Source organism: Fulmarus glacialis, unplaced genomic scaffold (assembly GCF_000690835.1).
Source record: "Fulmarus glacialis isolate BGI_N327 unplaced genomic scaffold, ASM69083v1 scaffold28934, whole genome shotgun sequence".
Classification (NCBI taxonomy): Eukaryota; Metazoa; Chordata; class Aves; order Procellariiformes; family Procellariidae; genus Fulmarus; species Fulmarus glacialis.
In genome coordinates this window covers 5,779-28,350 of record NW_009209181.1, presented here as the reverse complement: position 1 = coordinate 28,350, position 22,572 = coordinate 5,779, and the positions used below count along the sequence as shown (strand labels likewise).

The window sequence follows — 22,572 nt, the reverse complement described above, 5'->3', positions numbered from 1 at the left end:
AGGTAGGGCGTCCAGTGTTAACCAGAGCTTGGGAAGGCAGCAGCATTCAAAACAAGTAAGAACAAACGTGAAACAGCTAACCTTCAAATAGGACTCAGTCTCACTTCTTGTGACATGAGTAGGTAGTTCTTACTACATCTGAATTCATAGCATCCTTTGTGGTAGAGGAAGGAGATGACATGGTTGCAATTAAAAGGCAATTGATGCGGGAAGAGAGAAGGTAGGTTGATGACTGAACTCTGTAGATTAGCTCAGCTCACTAGCTCCCAAACCAAACATAATTTTTATGATGTAGCATTTCACACAAATGTGGCTTTTAATAAGCTATAGAGGCATCCCTGATTAGGCCTCCTGGCCATCCTGTCATTTTTGAGAAGTTTAGCCCTAGAGCTGTTCAGGCCCCTGTGTTGTGCTGTGCCACTGAATCCAGAGGTACTGCAAAAACCGGAGCAGCTCCAGGGCCAGCAATGGCAGGCTGATGACCACAGTGATGCCTGGCAGTGCAGAGGCACCAGCAGATGCTGTCACTACCCTCCACTCAGCAGCCTAAGGGTGGAGAAACTGCAGAAGCTGTTTCAAAGCACATGCTTTGGAAATCTGTGATCTTCCCTCAGGTCTAACTCCTACAGGTGATTTGGTCAGGTAGCATCTCAGAAGAGTGTACAGAGACCCCAAAGAGGACTCAATGCCACAATTCAATGTCCTTACTGAGGGATCTTTTTGCTGAGGATGGCTACCGTCTGTGAGGGGAAACAGCCAGGCACAGGAAGCCAAGCAGCAAGCATGAGGACAATTAAAGGTGTGGGATAACAAGGACATCTTTGGTGCTGAACATCAGAGTGACAGAATAATCTTTCATGTTTCTCAGGCTGTATTTCATGAATGAGCCAAATAAGCAGGTCTGGCAACGTAATGAGAGGCAATATAGTTAAAATCCTGCATTGTCCGTTACAACAGGGACCAAAGGACAGCTTCACCCTATTTTGGCCACCAGATTACGAGTGCCACACACTGGCAACTGTGGAGTTCAGAACTCCTTTTGCTGTCTAACCAACAAAAGCAATTGCTTATTGCTGCTCACTGCCTCCCTTCACGGGAACTCTGAATTCCACTTACGGTCGATCATTGTGATGGTGCTGTCTTCAACTACTTCACTCGTCATGTCTGCAGAATGCACCTTGATGGACACAAGGTACCGCTTGTGGGGAACGAGGGTCATGATATTAAGCAGAGATTTGTCTTTTTCTATCCTTTTAGAAAATTCCACTTCACGAGTGTCCAGTTTTTTGCATTCGACGCTATACCCATCAAAGTCAGAATCAGGAGGAGTCCAGGAACACGCAATGGCAGTAGAGGTTTGGGGCCGACAATGAAGACTTTGTATCTTGTCTGGTTCTAGAGGAATGTTGAGAAGTTGAAGCTCAGTGGGAAAAGGGACAGGCATCATGCACATCATCACCCCGCGGCCCCTAGATTCTGCATCAACCATTTGATCAGAGCAGGAGGCTGGGAGCCAGAATTCCCACCTCTCTTGCAAACATGTGCTGCGTGATTATTAGGCAAGGCAGCCTTACTCATTTTAGCCATCTGAAATTGGATCTAACGGCATCAGCCTCATCGGGTTTGCAAAGCTTCAGTAATTGTGAAAACAAGCAAAAACAAAACTACTTGCTGAAGTCTTAACAAGAACAGCAACACTGGAAAGCAATGGATTTCTAGAACTCTGTTACAACTTATTTGAGGTTACACGTGGTCAACAGTATCAGTGAGTACTAATACTGTCATCTCATGACTGATCTGGTTTCCTGAGTAGCATGTGGTGTGTCCATATTACTAAAGCATACCGCAGAAGTATGCTTTATCCATGTAATATTGGAAGATCATTTATAACACGCAACATGTAACAAGGATGGGATTTCACTTTCAGATGGCAGACACCTACATTTAAGTGGTTAAATACACGTGAAAGAGGTAGCTATGTTCTCATTTTAATTAATATGCTGAATGAAGTCTAAAGAGCTACTCAGCTTACTAAACATAGATGCCAATTTGGAGCTGAATCTCACTCGAAGTGACATGAGGGTTTGCCAAGGCTCAGTTATTTTTACAACTCCAGGTGACTTTTTCAAATCAGCCTGCTACTGAGGTTGCTAGAGACAGCTAGAGACGATGTGGATCCACAGTCATTGACAGAAACGCAGAGCAGTGAAACACTCATGATTCCAGTTTCAAATCTAGTACAACAGGGTTTCATTCATCCTTCCTGTCTGATCGTTTAGAAACATTTTGATTATTTCAATATCTTACTGTCCCTAATGTCAGAGAATTTTGGATATTCAGCCTTATTTTACCCCTGAAACTGATTGATTCAGGCTCTGCAACCAAACAAACAGCCCCACTGTGGATGTGAAGATTGCAAATGTATGTCCATTTTCAATCTTTAAACAGTTGACCTTGCACACAGCAAGGGCTTACTGTCTAGCTGAATTAATCGTCAGTCATTCATGAATTTATTAACGGAAATTACTGACTGTGAAAGGAATTGGTAAGATTTAACAGCTTTGCATCTCCTCCAGCTGAGTGTTAGGGTGCAATGGAAATTGTTACTTACTCGTTCTCACACTTGCAGACTGTGACTGACTGTATGTCTTCCAGCTGTCGCCACTGACTGTTCTGACACTGAACTCATAGAGTCTTCCTGGTCGCAGGCCATAGATGATGCGTACTTTTGATTTGCTGCTGCTGTAGGGATTGAATACTGTGAGGGGATCTTTTGGAAGCCACTGCAACTCAAAATCGTCATAGTCTGTCCAGTCTGGAGGACCCAGCCAAGTGATGGATAAAGAAGTATTTGCAACATCAGTAAAGGATACAGTGTTAGGAGGGCTGGGTGCTACACAGGAAGGGGGGAAAAAAAGGGAAAAAAACCAGATTCTTAACAAATTTTTACACAAGACAAGTAAGATCAAACATGCATTGTTTTCTTCATGCATCACAAAGTGGTTTATATTCTCCCGTGTATGCAGCCAGTTACTGCATCAGCGCTGATGGTTTAATTAAACTCCATTGGTTTAATACCCTTAAGGATAGCCTTTATCTTTACACCTGCAGTGATTCTTATAATAAATCCTCCCTCAGAATAAGTCTGCTGCGTAGTTGTGAACTAATATGAATTCTGACAGATGGGACAAAATAAAAATCCCAAAGCTTTTGTGTCTTTTACCTGTTCTTCCTTCAGCATTTGCTGTGTTGGTTAGGTCACCACTGTGAGTCACCACAATCAGAGTGTACTTTCTGCCAGGAATGAGCCCCTGGAAATGCCATTCTTTCAGGTCTTTCCTGTGCCATGCTTCTTTCTGTGTCCCATTTGGGTTGTAAAGATTCAGCTCATAGAAGTCAACATCTCCTGCTGCTGGACCCCAGGTGAACCACAGACTGTCTGTCATGTTTCGGTTGGATGCCTTGAGACCAACAACTGGAGCTGGTACTGAAAAAAAGGGCATGAGTATTACCTTATGTAGAACATCTTTAGGGTGAGGAGAAGCAACCAGGCCAAGCAGACCTTACACTTACACTGTAATGACAGCCATGTAATAAACTAGGCAGCCACCACAGCTGGCCAAAAAGCCAGGAAGCGTCAGGAAGTATATCTCAAGAGTTTCCTGCCTTATTTTGAACTGCCACTGTCCCCAAAAGAGGCTGAAATGTTTATAATAGATACTTTTGCAAATCTCAAGCAGCTTTTTCCCAGTCAGCATCTGGAAATACCCAATTCTGAGGTAGCTGAAGAAAGCGCAGAGGCAGTGGTACACAGCAGTAACTATATGGTGCCTCAGAGGATAAAAAAAGGTTTCACAGAGTGTCAGGGCTGCTAGAGTTGCTTAGGAAACTCTGCTTCCCACGTGTGGCTAAACAAACATGGAGCTGCAGCCAGAGGTCCCCATGGGAAACAAGTTTTACTTCACTGGTAGATTGTCTACCCATTAACCCTACTTGCTTTGCCTTTTGTCTTTTCCACTCATAGACCTATATTGCTTCTAGGATGGGAGACAGCTGTTTTCCTTTAAATCTTATGCAGCACACATTGGGATGTCCTTCTCCTGACCTGAGTACCTGGGTACTATTGCTTCATTTTTCCTCTTGTAACCACATTATTCAGAATTTACCTTCTTCTTCATCTAATGCTTTTCATGTATAAGAGCCAATTTTGATATTTCTAATAGTTGCTCTAATCTAGCATGAACATCAGACAGACCAGCTCACTGGTGTCCCTCATTAGCATCACACAGGAGACAGATGATTTTCTTAGATGTTCTTGCCTGTTCTTCCAAAGACAGATGACTCATTAGTGAGGTCTCCGCTGTGGGTAACAATCACCATTCGATACATCCTGCCTTGCCGCAGGTTCTGGAACGAACACTGCTGGAGGTGCTGCTCTCCTGAAATCCTGTCATGAAGGGACTTGTCTGGGTTGTATAGGAAGATGTCATATGAATCAAGCTCCCCTTGTGAGGTGGTCCAGCTGAAGGACAGTCGGTCAGTGGTGTTCTCCGTGACCTTCAGATTTGTGACAGCTGCTGGAACTGAAAAGAAGGATAAATGCAAGAGTAAATATCAAGGTGTCTAGCCACTAAGCTGAACCTTTAATAAAGTAATAACTCATGACTGGAATACATTTCAGTTAAGCCACAAGTAGCTAAGTAATGTCATCATCAACTTTCAGAAGCAACGGGAAGGCATTTATGAGGTGCCACTGAGTCTCTCCAACACAGTGTTTGTATTTCCCAGCAGGCCTGGTTCTCCAGCCTGTGCTCACACAGAACTGTCCATTAGTTTCTACAGGAAGCTTTAATTGAGTAAAAACTCTTGGCTCTAAGTTTAGAGGTGTGTATTAACGTCAAATCCTGTGCTAAGAGCCTTGAGATTGTGAATTAAAAACTTGACAACAATAAAGCATTCAGGCGGTTCCATAACAGACAGACTGGGAGAAGCATTCAGCACTTTGGTTCAACATCCTTATTATGAACTATGGCCACATTATTATGCTAACAATTTTCAGATTCATACACCAAGCACATATCAGGAAAAATGATGCAGAAGTATCTGGAGTCTGTTCCTGCTGGAATCTTTCCAGAATCAGGATATAAAGACGTTTCATGTATTTAATGATATCTGACTGAGGGAGCTATAAATAAACTGAGATGCTCTAATTACCTGTTCGACCAACAGTTTCCGCTCGTTTACTGAAGAGCCCGCCACTGACTGTCAAAACTTGTATTTTATACTTCTTGCCAGCTAATAAATCTTCAAATTTGTGCTGTTTGGCAGTAGCTGGCTCTGATTTGTTGCTCAGGAGGATTCCTTGCTCATTCAAAAGCAGAATGTCATATCTTTCAGCTACACCAGGAGCTTTCTGCCAGGTTACTAACAAGGAATGACTGCTGTAAGCATGATGGGCTAATAATTCCTGGACAGAGGCTGGAACTGGAAGCAACAATTAAAGACAGGACATTACCAGGTGAAATACGGGCCATTCAATACACAACTGTGAATGGAGTAATTAACAGAGAATATCTTTGTACATTTGCATGTTCACTTGTGGGAAAAGGGATACCTGTGCATGTGTTTGCACAAGCAAATAATTCCTAGACAAATAAATACCATCAGATGAAGTTACAGAGCATAATGGACATCTGAACTGGGCATGGAGAAGCAAGAGATGTACATAAACCATCATGAAAAGAAGGAGAAGGAGAGTGATATGAACTGACCAAAACAGTTAAGAAAGGCATGTGAAAAAGAACTGAAAAATAAAGAAGTGGTAAACCAGTGCAAAATAGTGGCACAGAATAGAAAACATTAGCTAGCAGCTGTTGCACAAAAGTCAAGGCCACAGCAAACACACGCGGGTGCTAAAGAGAGAGGATGGATTAAAAACAAGGTGTTCCACTGTTTGTGTGTCCTAACATGCAGTATATTGGGGCAATACATTGTCTAACAAGCCTTGACCATGCAATGGGCTCTGCTAGAACACAGTATTTGACTACATGGAGCCCTGCAGATGTATGTGTCAGATGGGTACAGGCACAGGACTGGGGAGGGCTGGAACTGCATTCATCCTGTAAAGGCACACTTTGGGCTGGGGACCTGAATTCCACACACATTTACCCAGGTAAAGCTACTCACATGACAGATCTCACTGGTATTAACAGAGAGATGTCTAAGTGTTTGCAAGAGTGAGGACTCACACTCTTTAAGATAAAAACTTCTTGTGAGTCTGAGTCTCCCCATACCCAATGGTACGTTCATAAACATTACTAAATAAGGGTCAGCTGCTGGTAAGACATAATGCAACTTGCTCTTTGTCTCAAAAGAAACGTACTTGTTCTCCCAAAAGCTGCTAAACTGTTGTGCAAAGTGCCGCTGTTAGATTGCACCACCACCCGGTACTGCTCCCCAGCTTCCAACTTGTGAAACATGTGCTCAGAGACGTGTTTGGAGACACTCTGGGAATCAAGCTGATGGTTTTGCTGAAATATAGTCACTGTGTAGGAATCAACATCTCCACCTGCAGGAGTCCAGCTCACTTTCAGGCTGTTTGTCATGCCGTTAGGTGACACATGAATGTTTCTGACCGCACTTGGAACTGGAAAAAAAAAAGGAACACAAAGGCACCTGCTCACAAATTTCCTGTTTGATTCAGACTTTTTAATTCCTACCTTTTAACAGCCATAGCAAATGATTCAAAGGACAAAGAGCATTTGCAGGTACAAGCAATTTCACTCGTGGGTAAACACAAGTAAAGCTGAAGGCATTTGTGTAGGATTGTGCCATTTTAGAAAAACAATTCTATGTATTTACAGGAAGAAAAGAAAATGTAAGCTAAACAGGAAAAAAGTTTGTATATTCTTTTACCTGTATAACCTCCCTCTTCTCCGAATGATGCTTTAGAAATATCTCAGAAAATCAAAGCTCTTTATGTACACTTACTTAGGCATTTTGCAGTTATAATCTCACCCATTCATTTCAGGTGGGTAAACAAAGGCGTAAAATAGCTTAAGAAATTTAGCTAGAGATACTAAGCAAACAACTGGAACACATGGGAATAACAGAAACCCAAACACTGACATCTCAATACCATTCGTATGCAACAAATCAAATTATCTGCCAATAATAAAATATGCCTATGACATTTGTTTATTGAGCACAGATACTGAAGTACTACTGTGATTTTCAATGAGATCTGCTATCTTTGTACCAGTGTTACAGGAGCTTAAATAAGATCATGGTTCTCCCTTGATTTTCTGTGTCTCATTCTTTCCTCTAGAGAAGCCTCGACACATTTTAAATACCACGATATTTCTTACTTGTCAGGCCTTCTATGAAAGTAGCACGTTGTGCATCTCCACTGATTGTCAAGACAAGAATTTTGTATAGACGTCCTGGAGTCAGAGCTGTGAACCAGTACTCCTCAATGGTGTTCCCAAGGAAAATGGGTGGGAAGATCTTCATATCATTGAAGAGGAGCTGAATCTCATATTTATCAACATCCCCCTCAGCCTTTGACCAAGTTACCTGCAGATCTTCTGTGCTTCTGTTACTAAGAGTCAGTTCTTTCACTGACTCTGGCACTAAAGAGGTGAGAAGAAAGATAGGAAACTTCTCAGTACGTATTACCAGATCACAGTAAAAAGATAACATCTCTGAGGCCATGCTCAGTTTCCTAGGAAAAGCAGTAGATTGCACTTATTTGCAATGGTTGCTGTTCGTGGTTTGCATCATATCTAATGCTGGAAGATCCCATTTCAGAACAGGGAGTCCACAATCTATCAGCATAAAAATAATAAACGAATAGTAACAGAGCCTGCAGGGAGTTTGCACAGCCAGCAAAAATTGTGTAGGATCTGCATGTACAACAATGCAGTGCAAAGAGGCGTGAACTAGTGGAGACCCAAGGCAAGCCGTCTATGTGTTGCAGCACAACACTGCGCAGTTCCCAGCTCCTGCCAAATGCAGGTCAGTTATTTTTGCCCAGTGCTACATCTGTGTTAATAAACTTGGTTTCTTAGCATGGCTCATTAGCTTACATGTGGTGCTAGGTGAAGACAGGCAGATTGCATCCAGATCCCTGCCAGCTCACAACTAGCCACCTTACCACTCTTGCCCCATGCTCTCCAACTCCAGCTCTTGGGGTAATTTGAGTAGAGTGAGGTCTAGCCTATCTTCTTCCTTACACATTTCCATGACCAGAAAAAACTGCCTTGTACATTCTGGCACAGTTTAAGCATAAATACTAAGTTTATATGGAAATCTGTACAACCGTTTTTCAGTTTTCCACGTTTCAAGACTTACTTTCCAAGTTCACAGCACAGGTCTCTTCTTTCTGTATGTCTGTAACTTAAACACTGGTCATAAACTAAATACTGCTTTCCATATTTGGAGTGACACGCATTCGAAGAGTCACACTCAACATCCTATTTTAAAATCATATGAGATTTTTGACCCCAGCTATGGTAAATAGAAAAAAATCCTGCAGTGTCTCAGGATGTTTCTGGGGTATTTACTTACTTGTTCTGCCATAGACCCTTTCACTAGTTTCGTATTTCCCACTCCTTGTGCTGACTGTGACGCTGTACTGCCTCCCCGGGACCAGAGTAGTGAACACACATTCATTTTCATCCTTTGGGACACTTTTTGTTTGGATGAAATCATTGTTGTTCTTGATGATCACTTCATAATTATCAAAATATCCAGAGGCATGTAACCAGGACACCTTCAAGTAGTCACTTCTGGCTGAATTGCTAACAGTAAGTCCCTGAACACTTGAAGGGACTGAAAGAAAAAACACAAAGATTCAGAAAGCAGTAACTTCCTGAAGTAACAGGAGTTGCTGTAGTGGACTATATTTGTGGTAATTACCAGACTTTTCTGAGGAAGTTACAAAAAGACCACAACGTGGATTTAAGCAATACCCTACCCTCTAAAACAGTAACTCTACAGTTTCCAGGCTGCTTTACATCATATACAATAGTTTGCCTTTCCAATTTTTGGTCTTTTGGAACTTGGTCAGTTTTGCTTATAGCAGTGAGTTCCACAGGTTCACACTAGTTCTGAATTTGCTTCTCCTCATTTAAATGGCTGTCCCTTGGATTTTCAATTACATGATGAGAAGACTAAAATTGCACTAACTTGATACTCTTTGTTGTTTTAACACCCCTTACCATCTTTCTTTTATTCTGCTGGTTTACCAAGTGTAAAGTCTCAGTCTTTTCAATCTTTGAAGAAGTTTTAAAAAGTTTTCCATCATTACTGCCACCCTTCTCTGAAATTTCTCTATTCCTGTTATAATCTCCTTGAACACTGCATGCCCAAAACCATAGACATGGTTGTTACATGACCAAAAACAATAGATGTGGGTGTTACTCATTTATGTGACACCTTATTAATCTTTTAGTAGTTAGCTCCTATCCTGTTCTTTCAGTGTTTGAGTAACTTTTTGGGGGGATGCTCTGCAGGATATACTTGAAGAGCCAGGTAGAGGGGTTAAGGGCAGGAAAATGCATTTGAGCCAAAACAGATACATGATTTCTGCTCACTCACAAGGACTGACACATGACTTTTATTCATGCTAAAGTAATTTTGTATATGACATAAAGCAGCAGCAGGGGCATAAGAATAGGACTAAGTCTGTAAAGCTGTAATTTTATGGTTTGACCCTTCAACCCCTACTCACCCATCCCAGTTTGGTCAGATATTGATAGGTTATTGACAGTGGCTATACAAAGTGGTTATGGCAACTGTATTCACTCAGAGGCTCTCTTTACCTGTTCGTTCCTGGCTGAAGGAATAATTTTCATACTTCCCACTCTTCGTGGTTATCATCACATTATAAAGCGTCCCAGGAGTAAGGCTGCTGAAGGAGCATTCACTGAAGGATTTGGAAATGGTGAGAGTCTGAACAATCTGGTCATCGTGAGAGAGTGTTACCAAATAACTGTCTACATCTCCAGAAGCTGGCAGCCAAGAAACACTGAGGTAGTCACTGCGACCTGAGTTATTTACTGTTACTCCAGTCACGCTGGAAGGAACTGTGCAACAAAGAGGAAAAACCAGAAGATCTTTAACTAGCCAATTCCTATTGTGAGAATGCCTGGAATGCCACCCTGCAAAATAAGCAGTCTGGGATTCCTGAGAAGCTCTGCACTGACTCCTACTCAGCAGAACTCATCAGCTTTTCGGAATACAGTGAAGGAAATTGTCTTTGGTGGCATTATCCCAACACTTCTAAAATCCCAGGAGATGAGTTATCCTCTCAAATTGCCATTCATCAGTAATAGCAGTAACTGCTGAGGCTTGTATGAAGTTGAGGTCCATAAAGAATGTATTTCATTTACAGTGAGTTCTCTGACGCCTAGTGGCCAAAACATGAATTTGTTTTTCAAGCCAGAAAGGTGAGCTAAAAGGCTCCACATTGCCAGAATTACCATCAACCAGGTACAAAATTATCAGAGTTATTACAGGGGCAACCTTAATCATAATGAACTGCCACATTTTCACTGGACTCTGATGCACTGAACTGACTTACCTCAGTGGTAATGGACTTACCTCTGATGGGCAGCCCCATCAGCTGTCAGAGGCAAAAATATTAGAAGATTTTACAAAATATGCCTATGTACTTTAAGTCTTTTAGTGTTACACTTCTCCAATTGTTTTTCCTTTTTTTTTTTTAACCTGAAAGTAGTTGTTTTCAAGGAGAACATTGGAGCAAACTGCAGAATGCCTGGCCTTTGCCAAATTCAGATAAAGGGTGAAATTGCTCTGTGTCGTCAATTTTTCCCTCTATTTAAATATCCAAAGGACTGGTACTACATTTCATGAATCATTAAACTTACAGAATTTGATGCAATAGTAAATCCTGTCCTATACAGTATAGAAGGGCCTCATAACAAGTAATTAACCCTGGTCGACATTCTTTAATGTTGGACTGGAGAAAAGGAATGGCTCATGAGAGACTGAGACACAAATTCATCCCACCACCTTTAGGCAGCTAATTTGCACACTGAAGTAAGGAGCAATCACCCTATGCTGCCATCTAGTCAATGGAACAAGAAAGTCCCTTCCAAGGAGTGACTCACCCACCACATCTGTACATTACTCTCTGGGCATATTTTTGTCTTCACTACAGAGTGATCCTGCTGTACAGAGTTCCTGTTGTAGGCAGTTAGCTCCCTAAGCTACGTTAACATGAATCTGGACTTACAGTGTGCCTGAGGTCACACACAGGAACTATATGGCTGAAACTCCTGTATTTCTGAATTCTCAGTCCAGTAGTTTAATCATAAGACCATTCTTTTCAATAAATTCACCTTTTAGGAACTGACAAAAGACATGCTGGAGTATTTTCCTTTTTACCTGTCCTCCCCTCTGCGATCGTTTGCCTTGAAGATATCCCCCCGCTGACAGTCGTGACAACAACTGAATAGAGTCCTCCAGGTTTCAGGGGATAGAAGTGGTATCTGTTGGTTTCACTGGGAACAGTCTCATTTTTAATGACCACATTCTCATGAATCAGTAGCACTTGGTAGGAATCTACATCTCCCAGCGCTCTTGTCCAGTTGGTGAGCAAGCTGTTGGTTGATCCCTGACTTGCCACAGTCAGACCAGTCACTTGGGCTGGCACTGCAAAAAAAATTGTCATAATGTTACTGAGGAGAAACAAAATAAACCAAAACAAAATCCCTCAAATAACCCAAGTTTAGTCACACTGAGGAAGTGCATAAAAAGAACATTCCAATTTGCAGCCAGACTCAACAGGACTAAAAATAATCTAACTGTGGACTGCTTCCTGTCTGATGGGATACGGTCTATGGGAAACTATCTAAGGCAGAGAAAGGTCTTGCAGGCTTTAGCACAGCTTTTCTCAGTCAGACCAAAATGATTCAGGATCAGTGAACGGGAAGAGATGGCATTTTATAAATACCATTAAACAAAAGCCATCAATTTAGGAAATCGCTTGGTTTTGTGATGACTATTTCAAATACAGTCTGTGTCTTTCATTCTTCCTTTCCTCTCCTATTCCCCATCTCTCATTCCTATTAAATGGCAAACTAGTTTGCTGATGAATACCTCAGGCACAGTCATCTATACCTCAGAGAAGTGTTAGACCCTTTAATTTTGGGGGTAACTGAGACAGATGGTTTTGGTTTTACTTTTTACATCAGAAGATCTGCAGGATAATAACTTCTCTAGCGTCAAAAGATGAATTAGTTGTTAAGCTAACATGACATTTATCAAAGTACAAGCTGGTGAACTTAGCCAGACCAAAAAGGAAAAAGAAAGAACAGAAAGGAATGGAATATCTAGCACAAATTTTACCTATTTTTTTTTTTTTTTTAATTTGACAATATTTGGTCTAAGCAAGGAAATACAGCTACTTCTTTCCAAGTATTTCTGCTTACATGACCAAGCACAACTGAAATAAAGAACCCTTTAACTTTACAAAATGTGATTGCAAGCTTCATCTCATTTTATGTCAACCTTTTTGTACACATAGTACTGGATTAGCAATCATTAACAAGAGCTAGAAATTACGCACATAGCTGAAAAAACGTAACATTCATATAAACCTGAATCAAAAATTCCACCCATTTTACAGTACTGTCATAACATAGCAAGGTCCAACAAGAAACAGAAGTGCCAGATTTCTATGCGAAAGGCACTTTCAGTGACACCTCAGGCTTTACTGGAAGCTGACCAATCTGGGAAGCATGTAAGACCTATTTCTGTCATACTTACAGCAATATTTTGCAAGCTTAGTAGGTTGTCCTACTGAAAAGAAGATTCAGAGGTCTGGAATGCTTATTAAAACCTACGTTCAAATTCATCGATGTTTGTTCTTTATCACTTTGAATGTAATGCTGACACACTATCCCTGTCTGATGTGTTTTCAAGCATTGATTCATACTAGTGAAGTGGGACACTGTAACCTTTATGCCTGAATAGGCCCCCTAAAGGGGCATAAGGCAGAAGGAAGTGAAATCCCAGCTATCTAATCACATAGCAGAGAAATGAAAGTGTAAGTCAAACTTTTCAGGCCTTGGAAGGAGTTACAGCATTTTAGTAAGGACCATTATCAAGCCATAGGCATGATTAGATTCATACACTAGCAGCTTGTTTTTCCCTGTGCTGTGCCAGACCAGAGCTACATTTTAAGACTTTGCTTGCACTGGAGAATGCATAAGTCAAGCAGAGTAAAGCAACACATATGGTTTAAAACTTGTACATGTGCACAAAATTAGCACCCTGCGGGGGTTGGGAATGGGACCTTCCTTGCGTCACAGTCATCATCCTAAGTAACAGATACAGATTTTGGAATCAGAAGAGCAGAGAGATTCAAAATACATTTTCAAGGTCACATATGTTTTGTGTCTGTCAACCTTGGAATGTTCCCCCTAAAGCAACATTTTCCTGTGTGGTGGTGGTGGTTTTTTTTTCCAGATGATGAATGCTTTGAATCAAGGAAGTGACCTTCCTGAAGATACCCAGTGAAAATTGTTCTTCTTATATGGAATCTTGTGCCGATGTAGATTGATCAGATGTGACATAATATTACAGAAAACTGTTTTGCTAAGAATTACATATCCATTTCCCCAAAACTTTAAATAAATACTGCAACATAACTGATAGAAATGAGAGACTCAGAAACACAACTCTTCTATTGAAGAAACAAATGTAAATTCAAGACTTTTGATATTTAGACACTGGGTTCATTCAGTTCACTACAAAGCAAAGAAAGTTGTTAATGGTTAACAGAAGTAAAGATTAAAATAGTTTGACAGGATGATACCTGTTCTTCCTTCCACTGAAGTCCAGTTGCTTAAAATCCCACTAATGGTAGTGATGGTAGCTGTATATTTTCTTCCAGGTACCAAGTCAGTGAAAGTGAATTCCTTAGCTTCTTTTGCAAGCCCTTTTTTTATGACAGTAAGATCCCTGTCTCCAAGTGAAACCACATAGCTGTCCCATTCCGCAACAGGGGTCACCCACATGACACTAAGTGAAGATTCATTAGCATGCTTCACACGGAGCTGGAGAACAGGCTCTGGAGCTGTAAAAGTACATGAATATCACAACGAGAACAGGACTTTGTAGTGAACACACATGTCATATCTCAAGCTGCTGTAAGGAATGTGTTCTGTAAAACAGAAATGTGACAGCAACAGAGTATTTGTAATCAAGAGGAGATTCTTTACCTTTGTCTAGGAAGCCAATCTTACAAATCTAGTATTTGCGCTACTCTTCCAGTAAAGGGCTGTAGCAGCAGACTTCAACAATGCATTATGGCTGTAATGCTTAGGTTTAAACTTATGCCAGGATATATATTTTAGTATGAACGGAAATGCAGTGAAATCAGTGAGCCTCCTCTTGAACTGTGGGTGCTAGTCAGGGATATAAAACATTTGTACCATAAAATAGATCTACACCAACTTAGCTGTAACAAACAAGGATGCAAATTACAGGGTCAGAGTGACATTGATTTTGCACTGGTTCGTATCTCAGTGAAGTTGGGAGACACTCCAAACTTACAGTGGTACAAAAGAATTTGATCAGTGAACTTCTGTGTGTGTTTGTGTGTGTGTGCATGTATGCACACAGAGGGCATCTGTTACCTAACGTAGTCCTCAATCTGATTTTGTCCCTGTTACACTGAAATCCAACTCACTTTCCAAGACTGTGGGTTTTCGTAAGAGAAAATTAAGTCAGAATAGGGCCTAATACCTATGCTTCATAACAGGTACATTATGTACCTGACTATGGGTCAAATACAGTTGTGATACACCCACTGCTGGCTATTTATTGGACTATGTTCTAATCACTTAGCTGTGTCAATTAAAAGTAACACCATAAACTTAAATTATTTGTAACGTATATCAAAGTAAGCAAGATGAGAATCTGCCTTCCTCTGATCAAGTTGGCTAGAGAAAGCTTCAGTTCTGTAGCATCTACTGGTCTTGCCATTGTGCGAAACCAACAAAATGAAGCCCTCGGGGAATGACAGGTAAGGGCGTAGCAGGAAAGGCAGGCACCAGGAAGTGTAAGAATGAAGTAGGGTGGCCCTGTCTTTTCTCACATTCTCCTGTGAGATAAGGCTCAGGCTTGAGCCTTGCCTGATACGCCCCCTCCAAGTCTTCTTGTCCTCTGAATTGCACTTATTTTGCATTCACACAGCAGAACTTTTAACAATTATATTGCAACTATTTTTTAAGTTTGAAGCAATCAGATGTGGCTTTGACTAGCATGCTCCAAAAGAATTCCAGTAATGTCACTGCAGTGTATATGCATTTCCTTTGGAAAGGCTGACTTGAACTGGCTAACCCCATTTTATTTTTGGAGCACAGGAACAAGAACTGGGACGTTATGGAACAGCCATACTAATAAAGACCTCAGCCAGTTTTGGTTAACACTATTGATACTAATTAGTTATACAAGCTGTCAAGTAAACTAGTTTGCCACTGAACACACTGATGAACAATCCAGGAAAATCTATATTGCTCTCTGTAAAGAACTATATAGGGTGCCTGCAGTCAGCTACAAAATGTAGCAGTGAAATGTTATACATGTAGTGTTATGCCTCAGTCATGACAGAATGGTGATACAATTCCCAAAACTTTCACTAACAATATATTTACCACAAAAATAACCCTGAAAGTTTTCACAGAACTGCTAAAAATAATTATTTCTGTTTTTCACAAGAGAGCTCCTTTTTACTGTATTAATAGTGAAATTCATCTGTGGATTCCCAAGTACTATTTCTTTCTGATTGTCCACAGAGCCCCGCTGAACATTTTGCACTTTCACGCTTCCCAGATGAGCACGCTGACCTGTTCTCCCCGTGCAGCTAGTTTTGGTCTGCAAATCGCCACTCTCCACAACGACGTCCACATCGTACTGCCTCCCCGGGATGAGGCCCACGTCGTGGATGAGGTACTCCGTGGTGTCCTTCTCGAGGGTGGTGTTGAGCACCAGGGCTGAGCGGTTCCACAGCAGCAGGTGGTACCTCTCCCAGTCTCCCGCAGGGGGCAGCCAGTTCACTCGCAGAGACCTCAGCCAGCCACCGCCACTGGCTTTCAGCTCAGAAACTTTCTGGGGAACTGAAATACAGAGACAGAGAGAGTAAATTTGAAGTGGGTTATTTCTGGTAAGATGTAACTGCAGACTGGCAAAACCTGTCTCGCAGCATAGCTATTGTAGAAGTACTTGGATCAGTTAGAGCAACGTGAGGTATCTTGTTACAAAGGTTGGCATTCATTTTAAAGATAACTTTTTACTCTTCCCCGCACAAGCCACTCAGTTTTTCACTGTTGGTTTCTGACACCAGAAATGGGCAAGCCTTCTTAGGGCAGGCAAAATCTCCCCCATGCACTTCTCGGATGCATCTTACAGTTTTCAGTTAGCTTCCCAGTTGTTTCCTGGACTTAAGTTAACTTAGAAACTGTCAATCAATTTTTCAAAGCTAAAGCCAAAACTTCAATCGCTGTGGGCCAAATTCTGGTCTCAGCAGCAGAAATGCAAAGGCTTCTTCCACAAAGGCCTTGTATGTCCTAGGCCCTCCCAGCTGTAAGGCACCGAGGTTCAAGCTGAGGTTCATTAAAGCATCCACTCCGTCCTGTCTCCACTTCAAGGGTCCTGAATTTACATGCTCAACCTTCCTGCCCTACTGCTGAAGGTCACACTGGACCACTGAAGCTTTTCTGATTTTCATGGAATAGTTAAATATTAACCACACCAAGCGGAGACTGGAAGACAGATGCAGACTCTTAGGTTAGGATACCTATAGCTTAGTGTTAAGATACTCAAGAGATCAGCACTGGAGCCCTGAGACCATCAGCAAGTATTAACTGTAAACTACAAGGCTAGAATCATACTCTCTTGTTTTCTCTGGCTTAGTTAATATTTAATTGCTCAGTACCTAACAGAGGATTGACAGATTTCTACCAGCACCACAAAATAGTTAGCAGTTTCACATCCCACAGGCATAGCTGGGTATCAAACCTATATCTCCCAGATGCCAGTGAATATGGGAGATACGTTTCAATTGCTGATGTACTTATATCATAACAGATAAAGTTCAGCCTTGTCAGACTGGCTGGACGTCATTGCCCTTATGGTACAAAGTTTCAGTCCCTGAGATGTCCATATTCCTTACCACAACATTCCTCAGCAGGTTCTGCTGCCGTAGGCACCCTCTCAATCCACAGCGATGTGGATTATGTTCCTGGGCGCCTGGCTCTCTCTGTGAGTTACAGAGGGATCCTAAGAGTCTAACCCCTTCAGTATCTGTAGACCTTACAGCCTGGATTTACAAATTTATCTTTAGGCCACAAAGCTTCTGCTGAAGTGATTCTGTTTTCAAAGCTCTTGGTGTCTATGGAAAAGTCAAGGGAAGGAATTGCACATGATCAGCATCCTTGGAAATGGGACTTCTAGATCCCCAACTTCGAAAGTACTGGGTCTAGGTCACAAATCTGGGGATCAGTGGTTTGAGTGAGGGCCTGAAGCTCTCCCTTCAGATGGAAATGGTAATCTTAAAGTTCTTTAATGGTAGGCTAAACAAACAAAAAAGACATGCATATAACCAGTCCAGCTTTGTACTTACTGGACATGAAAGGCTTTTCAGGTCTTTTCCAGCCTGCACTGAGAATGGGGTAGCAGCTAGATATGTCAAGGATGTGCCTTTCACACGAAATGTTTAGTTGTAGATGATAGTCTCTAAAAAAATATTCTGCTGTCTCTTTCTCACACACACACATTTTATACTTTTTGGCTCCGAGTCCACTAACAATTTATGTATGTATTCTTCACCCACTTATATGTTTTTTCCCATCTAAATTCTTCCTGGGCTAGGCTGGTGTGGAGAAAATGACACACCTTTGTGGCCAGTAATGCTGTGGGAGAATTATGCCAGGATTTTTCAGGTTCAGAACTCATACAAGAGATACCTGAAAGAAAATTATACTTCTGAAAGAAGATTAAAAAACCATAACCCAGCTCTACGCAGGCTGCCACATGCCTTCCTTAATCCATGCTGTTGGTAGTAAAGAAAGCCGAGACCTAATCTTTTCCTATTTGTAGATTTGTGTCTGGAGCAAGGGATAATATTAGACCTTGCAAAATTACTTAAAAATCTGTTAACAATTTGACTACATGCAGACTTCCCCATAATGTAACTCATTTTATACACTATGCTGAGTTGAATTCAAGATAACAAAGTTGGTCAGAAGCGCAGTAGAGTGGAACAGTTTTGTAACAGACTCACCCAACTATAAGGTCCAAAATGCATTATTGTTTCCTGCTCCCAAGCTATGCTGGAGCTGCTTTTGGCTGCCAGATTAACTGTTGCCAGAGAGTCAGGAAGGGGTACTCCCGGAACAATATTGCGCTCTTTATCTTATTTTGCCTGGAATCCAAATCATTTTGTCTCCTACAATGATTTTCTACAAGGCCAACATAGGCAAAAATAGCATTGGCTACAGTGTTCTTACTGCAGCAGAAGACTTACATGTCCTGCCAGTTGCCATCCGATCAGTAAACAGTTCACCACTGATTGTGCGGGCAGTAACCTGATAAAGACGTCCTGGAGTTAGCTTGTCAAAGTGAGTCTCTGTGACCGGTGGCTGTAGAGTTTTGACTTCTTTAACTGATCCAAGATGAGACAGAGTGATATTATAGAAATTGAGGTTTCCTGAAGGTCTTCTCCACTTAACTTTTAAAGCATCTAAGCTGTCATCGTTAGTCACAGTCAAATCTAAGACTTCAGCTGGGGCTAAAAAAAGAAAGTAAGAAAGAGAATGAAATACTTCCACCATAGAACATATAAGACCTGCTGCCTCCAAACGGCAATAGTTAAGTTTTGCTTTTGAATAGTTATATGAGATGGAGTATGAATGATTGTGCCTGAACAGTGAAAGGGCAAAGTCTGCTCACAGCGAAACTGAACCCAGCCCTGTTTAAGATATTCTACTGCTGAGAGTGACACCTCTTACAATACCCCACTCTTGTTTCATGGAATAGAAAATCTGTTAGTTATGGCTGCACTCACACCAGTCATTTTGACTATAAAACAGACCAGGCACACGCTCCTAAGAACAGAGATGCCTGCGTACATTTTGGTAGAGCACTACAGCATCATTGGAGCTATGCCTGATTTACACCGGTGTAGAAGGGACCTTTATTCAAATGCTCCACCAAAAGAAAAGCATAGCTGTCCTGGTTTTGGCGGTTAAAGCATGACAATAGCCACGTCCCATATCTTCATTTCTCAGGCTTGGGGCACACTATGTACTGAAATGGAGGACCATGCTGCGAGCTAGATGGAGTGCTTTTATGTTCTGAGAAAACCTGTGAGATTTAAAATTTTTGCACCCGACAACAGGAAGAAATAAAAAATTCTGAAGAAATAAATGAAACGAGTATAATCCCCAGAACAGCCAGTGCTAGGTGACAACAGCATTCATCTGTGTGCCCTAGAGATCACAATATTGTTCACTTAATATTAAATTATTTTTACGTGGTGAGATTTCTGTAGGAGAAACCGCACCTTACGTTTCCCAGAAGTTAAGGAAAGCAAAGGCATGACCCTGTTTTTGCTTACATGAGTGTTTTAACCACTGGATTCTAGTAGGATGTCAACTTATCTTTCTATGACCACAGAACTCTATCCTGAAAAACCTTCCTGAAAAAAAACTTCATTTCTAAAACTCTGGTTCTGTGAATCAATACTTCTCTGTGAAAAAAAAAAACCCACAACATTAAATTTTAAAGTTCTTAACCTGCTTTACATTTTTTTTTCACTTCCTTTTCAGAAGTACAGCTATTTTGCAATCTGGAGGAAAAAAGACCACAGAAAATATTTTTTTGCAAAACTCACAGGCTCTACATCACCCATTCAGCTAAGTAAGAATCATGGAGTTAAACTGTCTTCAGTACTGTGAAATAACCAGACTACACACTGCCTCAATTCACTGAAGAAGTTCATACAGGAGTCAGATGAACCTCTTTCACAGATATGAGGTGATACTAGGGCACTTGGGCTCAGATTGTTAACACCTAACTTTACATGTTTAATGGAGCTGCCCACATTAAGCAGTAGAGCTAAGTTAGCTGCAGACACCCTACAAGCTAATGTAGCTGCTAACTTTGCTGCAGTGCTAACTTAGGGAGCTAAATAAGCTTATGGTGTCTCTAACTCCCTCTATAGCCTTTGGAGAGAAACACCTGCCAAGGGTCATTCAGCCACTGACGTCTGGGAATATACACTTGGAACACAAATCACTTATTATTCTGAAATATGTCCTGTAATATTAGTAGACTATGGCCTTAGCTTCTTGTTCTGTTGTGACGAATTCTGAAATCATACCTGTCCTGACTGTTTGAGAACTGCTACTCTCCAATCCTGCAGCCTGGGTTATGATAGAGAGGTTATACAGGTGGCCCGCTGTAAGTCCTGAAAAAGTGTAGGAGGTCAGAGGATCTTCTTGGTGAATCTCATGAACTGGGACATAATTATCCAGTAACCCCAGCCTGTAACGATCCACGTGCCCAGAGCCAGGAGACCACGAAGCATGGATAGTGTCTGTCTTGACACTGACCTGAATATTTCTCACAGGGGATGGCACTGTTGGAATAAAAAACACATGCTTAAGGCCTAATGGTTACCTCCTCAATTTCAGCAATTTTGAACAGATTTGCTTCTGAAATATGTTGAGTGTCTTTAGGGTTAGTGAAAACCCAACCCCAAATTTATGTCCAAATACACCATAACAACATGCCTCCATTCTTAGCAAACAACTCTTTATGTTAGTCAGAGATTCATGTTTTGTTTATTTCTACTTATAATCAATAGATACTTATATATCTTGCAAGGTAGAAGAATTATATATATTTGTTAATTTCAAAAGGCAGAACTGCAAAATACCGTAAGTGGTTTTATTTAGATGAACTACAGTAGAAGAAGTCCTACCAGTAGATCCACTTATGTGAAGTTCCGGGGTACTCTTATTTCCAGCAACTGCACTGAGGACAACATTGTATTTATTCCCAGGGATGAGACTGGAAAAAGTATTTTCTGTTTTTGAAATTCTTCCTGGTACAGAAACTTCTTGTATCTTTTTATTATTGTGATCAAATAATACTAGGTTATACAAGTCCACCTTTCCTGAGGAAGGATCCCACTGAACCTGCAAGGTTGTGAGTGTAGTTTTTTCCTTATTAATTTCAAAATGAGGTGGTGGTAAGGGATCTGTAGTTAAAAAAAAAAAACAGAAAACATAAACTAGTATTTCTTGCATTGGGATTGTCTGAAGATTTACACAAAAAAACCTTCCAAAACTCTCCCTTTATCATCATCATGCTGCCACTGCTTTTCAAAAAGTCTTTTTCTTTCCATTTATAAACATCGTATCACTGAAATCTGTCTACAAGAGTCCTGCAGAATTCAGAAATGTTACTTGTGTATATGTGTACACACTCATTCACACACACACGCACGTAGAAAAACACTTCCAGTTGTGGATGTATATAACAAGCTTGGAAATCTGCTGATAGTAAAACTGTAACAACTTTAATAAGAAACAGCAAACATGAAAACCCAGCAAATTACACTCAATGCCTCAATGTAATGTAGCTTTATAGATACAATGGTACCAGTGGTTTTCATTTCCTAGCACTCATGCTAAACACTTTATCACTAATGGGCATGAGCATTTACACAATTTTAAGGGCAACAATCCTCTGTTTTTAGTATTAACTTCAACCGCTTCAAACAGATTCCGATAGAATATGCTTCTGCTCTGCTGTAGTATTGTTCATATAGATTTAAAAAACCCCAAACCGTACATTGGATAAACTTTTAGGAACTATATTTAATTGGGACTATTTCTCTGAGAAATTCTCAGCATTCATTATGTTGTTTATTAAGGAGCTCTCAAGTAAAATCACCTGTAAAATATGATACACTCTAAAGGGATGGCAAACATTGACCGAAACAAAAGACTGTGGTTGCTTGTATTCTCCAGGTGTATTTCATCGCTCACAAGACTTCATGCAAATTAAAAGAAATGTATTACATGTTGATGTACTAAGGTATTGACATTTATGCCTCCCAGTAAGGTTAAGCAATTGCATATTGAAAAGGTATCATAAAACAACCCAAAGCAGCAAAATCAAGCATTCACAAGTTGGGGAGTTAAAGAGTAAAGGTTTCCCAACAATTTAACAACTAAATTTGGCTTCCACATGAGTAGACTCTCTGCTACTCTTGCCTAGCATCAGGCAGGGAGCGTATGGTGCATCGAGGCTGAGAATTGAGGTCTGCATATGAACAGTGCCTTAAACACAGAAGAATAAGACCGTTTTTCCAATGCAGTCATTGCTGCCTTGTTCCCTGAACAATTTTTTTAAGAGTGTGAGACGACATAATTAAAAACTGCACTGTAAAGGCTGAAAGGACAAAGCCGAACCTACCCCCACCCTACGAATACAGCGGTAGGAGTACCATGGGGCTAGTAGCCTTTA

General features: G+C 41.0%; 1 protein-coding gene across 1 annotated transcript in view; it reads right to left on the bottom strand.

Moving 5' to 3' along the window:
- PTPRB (protein tyrosine phosphatase, receptor type, B) overlaps positions 1 to 21,298 on the bottom strand; it is a gene marked incomplete at its 5' end in the record, with an annotated part of 37,661 nt that extends 16,363 nt beyond the window's left edge. The window contains 15 exons of the mRNA XM_009576751.1: positions 1,117 to 1,395; positions 2,612 to 2,893; positions 3,224 to 3,487; positions 4,320 to 4,583; positions 5,215 to 5,484; positions 6,383 to 6,646; positions 7,368 to 7,631; positions 8,569 to 8,832; positions 9,825 to 10,088; positions 11,413 to 11,679; positions 13,847 to 14,107; positions 15,882 to 16,151; positions 18,560 to 18,823; positions 20,417 to 20,674; positions 21,020 to 21,298. Coding sequence (XP_009575046.1) covers positions 1,117 to 1,395; positions 2,612 to 2,893; positions 3,224 to 3,487; positions 4,320 to 4,583; positions 5,215 to 5,484; positions 6,383 to 6,646; positions 7,368 to 7,631; positions 8,569 to 8,832; positions 9,825 to 10,088; positions 11,413 to 11,679; positions 13,847 to 14,107; positions 15,882 to 16,151; positions 18,560 to 18,823; positions 20,417 to 20,674; positions 21,020 to 21,298 — 4,014 coding nt within the window. The remainder of the gene's footprint in view (positions 1 to 1,116; positions 1,396 to 2,611; positions 2,894 to 3,223; positions 3,488 to 4,319; positions 4,584 to 5,214; positions 5,485 to 6,382; positions 6,647 to 7,367; positions 7,632 to 8,568; positions 8,833 to 9,824; positions 10,089 to 11,412; positions 11,680 to 13,846; positions 14,108 to 15,881; positions 16,152 to 18,559; positions 18,824 to 20,416; positions 20,675 to 21,019) is intronic.
- Between the last annotated feature and the right edge of the window lie 1,274 nt (positions 21,299 to 22,572).